This window comes from Scardinius erythrophthalmus (assembly GCF_964197995.2).
Source record: "Scardinius erythrophthalmus genome assembly, chromosome: 25".
NCBI lineage: Eukaryota > Metazoa > Chordata > Actinopteri > Cypriniformes > Leuciscidae > Scardinius > Scardinius erythrophthalmus.
In genome coordinates this window covers 29239754-29248015 of record NC_138245.1, presented here as the reverse complement: position 1 = coordinate 29248015, position 8262 = coordinate 29239754, and the positions used below count along the sequence as shown (strand labels likewise).

At 37.1% G+C, this 8262-nt stretch overlaps 1 protein-coding gene across 1 annotated transcript; it reads left to right on the top strand.

Annotated features, from left to right (window-relative positions):
- The first annotated feature begins 585 nt into the window (after positions 1-585).
- LOC308685667 (uncharacterized protein) lies at positions 586-7796 on the top strand. The gene is made up of 4 exons (XM_081357617.1): positions 586-787; positions 1276-1446; positions 3429-3642; positions 5878-7796. The coding sequence occupies exons 3-4, from the start codon at positions 3513-3515 to the stop codon at positions 6096-6098; spliced, it is 351 nt and encodes a 116-aa protein (XP_081213743.1). The 5' UTR covers positions 586-787; positions 1276-1446; positions 3429-3512; the 3' UTR covers positions 6099-7796.
- Positions 7797-8262: the final 466 nt, after the last annotated feature.

The window sequence follows — 8262 nt, the reverse complement described above, 5'->3', positions numbered from 1 at the left end:
TAACAGGAAGATTAGTCAGCTAGTTTCACTCTCTTTCATTTTTCTATCTATCTCTGTTTTTTTTGTCACACTCACTCTCTCTATCTCTCTCACACATTTTGTATCTTCTGTCTGGGAAGGTTAAGGTTGACAGAAGCACAGATAAGATTGAGTTATTTGCATATTATCTACTAGATATCTGAGGAATGTTAAACCAGTGCTGTCTTACAAACACACAATATTAAATCAACATGAAAAGGCTGAGCTGCTCTTGTCTCATGCGTTCTCTCGGTGCACTTTCTCACAGTTGTGCTCAGTTGGGAATGATAATGCTCAAAGATGGCACAGCGACACAGGACAAAGAGTGTGCGTATGCCACAACAAAGATGGCAGCATTATCTTCCCCCTCCATTATCATTACTACCAACTCTTCCGATACAACTCCCACCCCTAGAACAGGTACTGTTGGGATGTGTTGTTAAGATAATTATATCTTTATGGAATGGAATGTATAAAATATTTAATCTTACATTGAAAAAAATAGTAACCCTCAGGAACTTGGGCACAGAGGGCCCATCAACACAGGACATAGAGGGCACATCAACACAGGACATAGAGGGCACATCAACACAGGACATAGAGCGCACATCAACACAGGACATAGAGGGCACATCAACACAGGACATAGAGGGCACATCAACACAAGACATAGAGGGCATGAATGCCACAACAAAGATGGCAGCATCATCTACCTCCTCCATTATCATTACTACCATTTCTTCCGATACAACTCCCTCCCAGAGGACAGGTACTGTTGGGATGTGTTGATTAGACTATTATATTTTTATGGAATGGAATGTTCAAAATATTTGAATCTTAAAGTTTTTTTTTTTTTTTTTTTTTTACTGTAGAAGTCAGATTTGCGAGATATAAACTTGCAATTCTGAGGAAAAAAAGTCACAATTGCTAGACAAGTACAAGTTTAAAAAAAATGTGTGTGTGTGTGTGTGTGGCGGAAACAAGCTAGTAACCAGATTTAATTCAGATTTAAAAGCATATAGCAGAGTCATATTTCCTAAAATTTAAAATGAATCAATTTTGCACAAAGAAAATGATTAATGAAAAGTTTTTTGTAGCATTATTTTCATTAAATGTATGAATGTATTACCCTAATGCCAAAAACTCCCCTCAAATTTTTTTTTTTTTTTAAATTATATGGTAGTATTTTTGTGCTTATTTAATCATTGGATCACGGTAACGAGAATCATTACTCTTTGTGTTTCTCTTTGTTATCAGCAGAGGGCAATCGACTACAAAGCAACTCAGAAGAAAGCCAGTCCAGTTGGCTGCTGCCGCTGTTCATCTTACTGTTGATGCTCTTGTTCATTGCTGGATTTTGTATGCTGAAGAAAGGCAAGGCCATGAAAACCCTTTCAAAATGCTTCGGTATGATATAAAGACTATAATGCATTGGATCATATGAATACTTAAGCAAGCAACAGGCTACAAATCAATACAAATAACACAACCCTGCAATGATACTGTGTGTTTGTCAGCAGTAATTGTTTCGGGATTTTTCAAAAACCAAGAAATTCCTTTTGAACCACAGCATTCTTTTGTCATGTCTAAAGTGCAAGTGTAGTGGCTATAAGAGGCCTGGAATCCACCCAGATCACTTCTTACAGTAAAGCCAATTGCACTGTGTCTCACGTGCTTTAATTCCCATAAGGTCACACTAAACATAAATATATTCAGAGTGTTTCAGAATGACATGAATTCAACACATCCGTGGCAACCTGAGAAACCACAGAACGCCTATAATGCACGAAACATACATTTCACACTCACCGTGCACCTACACAAGCTGCTCTCACTGTCTGACACACACAGCATATTTACTTATTTCTTGTTTTCATTTTAGGTTTAATAAAGGGAGAACATGTAAGTACTTTTTGAGATTGCATATCACAATAAATGAAATTAACTTGATTTTGTTCATATAACTAAAGTGTTAAAGAGGACCTATTATGCACTTTTGCACTAAGTCTTGTTTTGGGGCTCTACTAGAATATGTTTAAGCTTGAATGTTCAAAAAACACATTATTTTTTCCCATATTTGATTGTGTTGTAGCTCTTCTCATTAACGCTCCGTTTAGTTCCTGTCTCTAAGTATGAAGCCCCTCCTTCTGAAAAGCACAATGTGCTCTGATTGGTCGGCTGGACCAGTGTGTTGTGATTGGTCAAGCGCTTTGAGCGTGTTTGGGAAATGTCCCGCCCCTTGCCATAACGTTGCTGAATTATACTAGTACTACTTTTACCATATCTTTCTATATCAGAAATAGCAAGAGTAGTATGCTAGTATGCGGTTACGAATTCATGTGAGTTTCAACACACTACTAACTAACTCAGCCAGGCCCGTCCCTTTATTTTGCATATGCCTTGGGCAGGAATTAATTAAAGAAGAACTCCGGTCAATTTTAACATTGAGCTCATTTTTTTGTACATTTGGAGTGCTGTCAATACAGAGAACAACGACAAAAATCGGTGTTGCCTACACTGAGTTATTCTATTTTTAAAATTTGCACCCTGTTGACTTCAATGGGGCAAGTTTTAAACCTGCTTTTAGCCTCTTAACATCCTTGATGTGTCATTACAAGTGCACAGCTAATGTGAGTGATTCCTTCAGAGTGAACACGAGTGAATCTGACTGCAGTAGATGTGAAAGATATGTATAAAAATGATGTTATTTAAGCCAGCGCAAATACCTGTGTTTACATCCTGTTTTCGGTTGAAGTCCAAAGTAGTCGATTGCCGAGTTCACGCGCGTGATCATAGGTAACTAAACCTATGCGTGTGAACTCGGCAATCGACTACTTTGGACTTCAACCGAAAACAGGATGTAAACACAGGTATTTGCGCTGGCTTAAATAACATCATTTTTATTCATATCTTTCACATCTACTGCAGTCAGATTCACCCGTGATCACTCTGAAGGAATCACTCACATTTTCTGTGCACTTGTAATGACACATCAAGGATGTTAAGAGGCTAAAAGCAGGTTTAAAACTTGCCCCATTGAAGTCAACAGGGTGCAAATTTTAAAAATAGAATAACTCGGTGTAGGCAACACCGATTTTTGTAGTTGTTCTCTGTATTGACAGCACTCCAAATGTACAAAAAAATGAGCTCAATGTTAAAATTGACCGGAGTTCTCCTTTAAATGAGGAATATTGTGACGTGTTCGTTCCCGGAAGAAAACTCAAGACTACAATGGAGGCGTTTCAGGGAGTTCAGAAACTGACACTGATATAGAGAATAACTCTCGCTGGAGGGACTTTGTTTCTTTGGAACTTAGCAGACCTCAAACAGCAACAAGGCATAAAAAAAGGCATAAAAGGTCCTCTTTAAAGTGAAAATTCCCCTTTAATTTTGTTTTATGGTCACTGTAGGAAGAACAGCAGCACTGGAGACAGAAAGCAGGTGACCACCAAATTTTGTCCAATTCCCAATCCAACACCTCAACAGATCACAACATGGAGACTGAGATACCGCTTGGCAGTGATGTCAACGGTCAGAGTATGGGGATGGCACCCCAATCTAGGGGTGTGCAGCAGGTCACAGTGAAGCATGATGGGAGTGGTGGGAACGTCAGCAATACTGTAGGTGAGTCCTGGAAGCCCTCCTTGAGCTTAGAGCCTTTTCTGAACTTTATGTTGAATTTGCCTTCGCATTGCATTTGAACTTATTGTACAGGATCTTCGTAAATGATTTAAAGGAATAAAAATGCTGTCATGATTAAACAAAAAAGTAGATCACAGGAAGAAGTCTCTTGCTCACTCAGATCTGGAATGTATGCATATGTCATGTGGACACTGCAAAAAATGAAACAAAACAAAACATCTCTACAAACCTCAAATTTATTGTTGGCTCTTTGCTTTGTTCCTCTCTTGTAATTCGCTTTGGATAAAAGCATCTTCTAAATGCGTAAATGTAAATGAGATGGATTAAGTATTTTATTGAGTTTTGTTTTCTAAATTAATAGAAATTAAGTGATTGTATTAGTGCTGTCAAATTGATTAATCACATCTAACATAAACGTTTATTGTTTATGTAAGATATGTGTGTACATTATTTATATTTATATATATATATACAGTGCTATGCATAAGTTTAGACACCCATGCTAAAGTTGACTAAAAAGAGGAATAAAAAATCATCTTTTGGAAATTGAACTTAATGCCTTAATTAAAAAAATTAGGAAAAATCCAACCTTTAAGGACACCAATTTTCTTTGTGAATGAATAATGTATCATAAATAAATAAATATTCTTCCTTAAAATACATGGTGCGTAAGTTTGGGCACCCCTATGTTAAATTCCCATAGAACCAGGCAGATTTTTATTTTTAAAGGCCAGTTACTTCATGGATCCAGGATACTATGCATCCTGATAAAGTTCCCTTGGCCTTTGGAATTAAAATAGCCCCACATCATCACATAGCCTTCACCATACCTAGAGATTGGCATGGAGTACTTTCCATAAGATCATCTCTCAATGCAAATCAAACCAGCTATTAGGCTAACTGAAATAAAACCATGCCAATCTCTAGGTATGGTGAAGGCTATGTGATGATGTGGGGCTATTTTAATTCCAAAGGCCAAGGGAACTTTATCAGGACGCATAGTATCCTGGATCCATGAATTAACTGGCCTTTAAAAATAAAAATCTGCCTGCCTCTATGGGAATTTAACATAGGGGTGTCCAAACTTATGCACCCTGTATTTTAAGGAAGAACATTTATTTATTTACGATACATTATTCATTCACAAAGAAAATTTGTGTCCTTAAAGGTTGGATTTTTCCTAATTTTTTAAATTAAGGCATTAAGTTCAATTTCCAAAAGATGATTTTTTATTCCTCTTTTTAGTCAACTTTAGCATGGGTGTCTAAACTTATGCATAGTACTGTATATATATATATATATATATATATATATATATATATATATATATATATATATATATATATATATATATATATATATATATATGTGTATGTGTATGTATATATATATATGTATGTGTATGTATATATATATATATGTGTGTGTGTGTGTGTGTGTGTATGTATGTATTTGTGTGTGCTATCACACATATACACACACATATAGGCAAAAGAGCATCTTCTTTTGTGATTCACAAATGATAATACAGGGTCTGATGAGGAAATAATGACAACTCATTTTTAGGGAACTTTTTACAAGCCAGAAACTGTTGCAATAATTTCAATAGAGTATTTCTTTTCAGTTTAGTTAGAACCGGCGTGTCACTTAAGCCGGATGGAGCGTGAATGTTTTAGACTGGTTATGTGATGGAAATGAGTAATTAACTTTAAATGTTCTGTCACCTATGCTTTAGGGCAGACACACCACATGTTTCCTTGCACTTTATCTGCAAGTCCACTATTGTCTAAATTCCCTTTCACTTCCTGTTATGTGGGGGCTTTTCTCTTTTACAACTTTTTTGTTTGTTTTGGATTTCCTTTAAGCTTTTTCCTGCTCCTGTTCGAGCTGATACAAAACGGGTTGGTTCCTCTCTGTCTGCCTAGACAGAGGCCATAACAAGCCCTTTTACAAAATCTTGACTTAGTTTTTAGGATCTGTTGTTTGAATGTTCAAAAAACACCTTATTTATTTACATATTTAACATTGTTGCAGCAACTCTCTTCCCAGTCTGTCAGTCTGGTGTGTTTCTCAAAGCCATCCATGCATACATACATACATATTTATAATTTTGGCTTCAAAAAGGTAATGGCAGTATAAATTTGCTGCATTTTTGCATTGAGAGGGTATAAATAAGAACTGTTTTGGTTTAACTTCATCATCATTTGTCTATTTTAGGGTCCATCTACATCTACTCTCCTGGAATGGTGATTTTAGGCTCTAACTCAGGCGATAAAAAGGAAGAGGCAGGAGTTTGCGAAGAAGCCCTTCCCCTTATCAGCTCACCACAGCAAGAGTCAAATCCACCCTCACAGGAGGTCAGAATTACAATGAGTGCACAGGAGAAGGCCGAGGAGGAACCGAGCTTGAGTTTTCCTGTGCCAGCAACTGGAAAGTGAGAACTTGAACATGTGGTTTCTTGCACAAACTTCAGTATAGCCTTCAACAAGGTTCCAGGTTGAATCACAAGGCTGAAAATCACAAGTGGCCAGGTGTAATATCCCTGGTAGACTGTGGCATAATATGAATGCTAAGGTCATGGTTTCGCTTCCTGAGAAACACGCATGCTGACATAATGTATTGGTTAGGCTACCTTGAGTGAACTGAGAGTCGAATACAGAATGCGCAAGTGTTCCAGATGTAGAGCGCCAAGTAACAAGTTTTGCCTTTTTTCACATCAAGAAGATGATTTAAGGCCGTTCACACCAAGGATGATAGCTATAAAGATAACGATAAAGATATATTTCTAAATCGTTCTAAATATTACTGTATAGTAGAGTTCACACCACAGCTATAACGATTACAGCAGAGAAACGATTTCATTGGAATCACTTTCAGAACGATTTTATCCAGCTAATGAACGACAAAAACATTGGCAGCCAATCAGAATCCATCCTGCTGTAATGAGCTCGAGCATTTAAAGTGACAGACAAGCAATGTGGATGCTTATCTTTATAGTTATCATTCTTGGTGTGAACGGGCATTTACCCTTAATTTACGTTTGTCAATTTTTTTTTCCGAAATGCACATCTAAATTGCTGCTGCAGCAAAAATGTCAGATTTTTTAATGTACTTTTCTTCTTAGGCTGCGTTTACACTTGGCATAACATGCAACCTTGTATCCGGATGTTGTCCACATACACATTGAAAAGATAAGTGTAAACGCGCTTCTGATCGGAATGTTATCCGATAAGCGCGTACAGTAACGCGCATTTTCCCCACCACAGCTGGCAACGTTCTCAGACCCATACGTTTCTGTACCGTTTCCATTAAGACATCCACATTATTAGTAGCCTACCACTTGCAGCCTCTTCATCCTCCTCATATTGCGAGATTTGTACAGTGTCCCCCGACTGAAAACTGTTTTTAAAAAGAAAACTCACCATTAAAGGTCGACCTTGCATGCACCGAAGCCATCCTTTTTTTCTTTGCTTTATTTTTCATCCAGATACAGAAGCCACTGATGTGGACAGGTGTAAACGCACCGTGTCCTGATTGGCTTATGATCGGATCACGGTGATCGCATGTTAAAGTCAAGTGTAATGACACTGTATGAATAATGTGAGCACAGGAGGTACAGACAGGGTGAGAAAACCGCCCACGAAGGTGTTTTGAGTTTTCACAACATATAGTCTATCCTATATAAGACTGGGGTAATAAAACTAAAATGCAGACGATGTGCATGAAATGTTTTGTTGTTTAAGTGAGTGGTCGAGAACCAAGAGACTTCATCTGTATGTTTCTAAACAGGGTTTTGTTTTAGCACGTGGTTGTTTAATATGCATATCTAAAAAAAACCTGACCTCACCTCTGGAAAGAAGGTGTCTGATTTAACTTCTGTAGGAGGTCGCAGGCAGACTGCATTTAACCTGCAACCTTTACATGACAACTTTAAAAACAGCAATAGAGTGCCTTCAGAAGACGCTTCATACACCTCACATCCTCCATTTACTTTTGCTTGTGTGTCAGCTTTATTTATTTTGGTTTGTTTTGCTATTTTTTATGTTTGTCTTTGGCAGTGTGCATGGAGGTTTTGTAAATGAATGTGTTCTGATGCTTTATTAATATAAAGTAAATAAAGTATCTTTATTTAGCCTACTCTATAGACTGTTTTTTGGTCATCATGGGTATATGCAAAACTCATCAAGCTGCTCGACGGTATTTTTTGGGAATGATGGACATGGGAAAAACCTATGACCTGCCTACCCAGACGACATATTTGAGCATAATAAAACATAAAAACATAATAAAACATCTATCTATCTATCCATCCATCCATCACACTCCCAGTTTACTGGTCTAGTAAACAGTAGGCTAGCCTACACCTGATGGATTTGTAACGTTACACAACATAAATGTATAATTATGAAGCTTTCTAATTTATGATATAACATTTGAGTGATTGAACTGAAAAATGTCTCAAAATGTACACAAATCAGCTCGGTGACCTAAACATAGTTCTGAAAAGTCTATTGTTTATTTCTTCTTCATTTAGGCTACGTAGTATTTTGTATTTTATTTTTCGAACTCCTCATTTATTTCCAGGTTTAAATACTTTTTTGA

Coding starts and splice junctions, on each gene's coding strand:
- LOC308685667 (XM_081357617.1), top strand. CDS start 3,513: ATGGAGACTGAGATACCGCTTGGCAGTGATGTCAACGGTCAGAGTATG. Junction 3,643..5,877: donor GAACGTCAGCAATACTGTAG/GTGAGTCCTGGA, acceptor TGTCTATTTTAG/GGTCCATCTACATCTACTCT.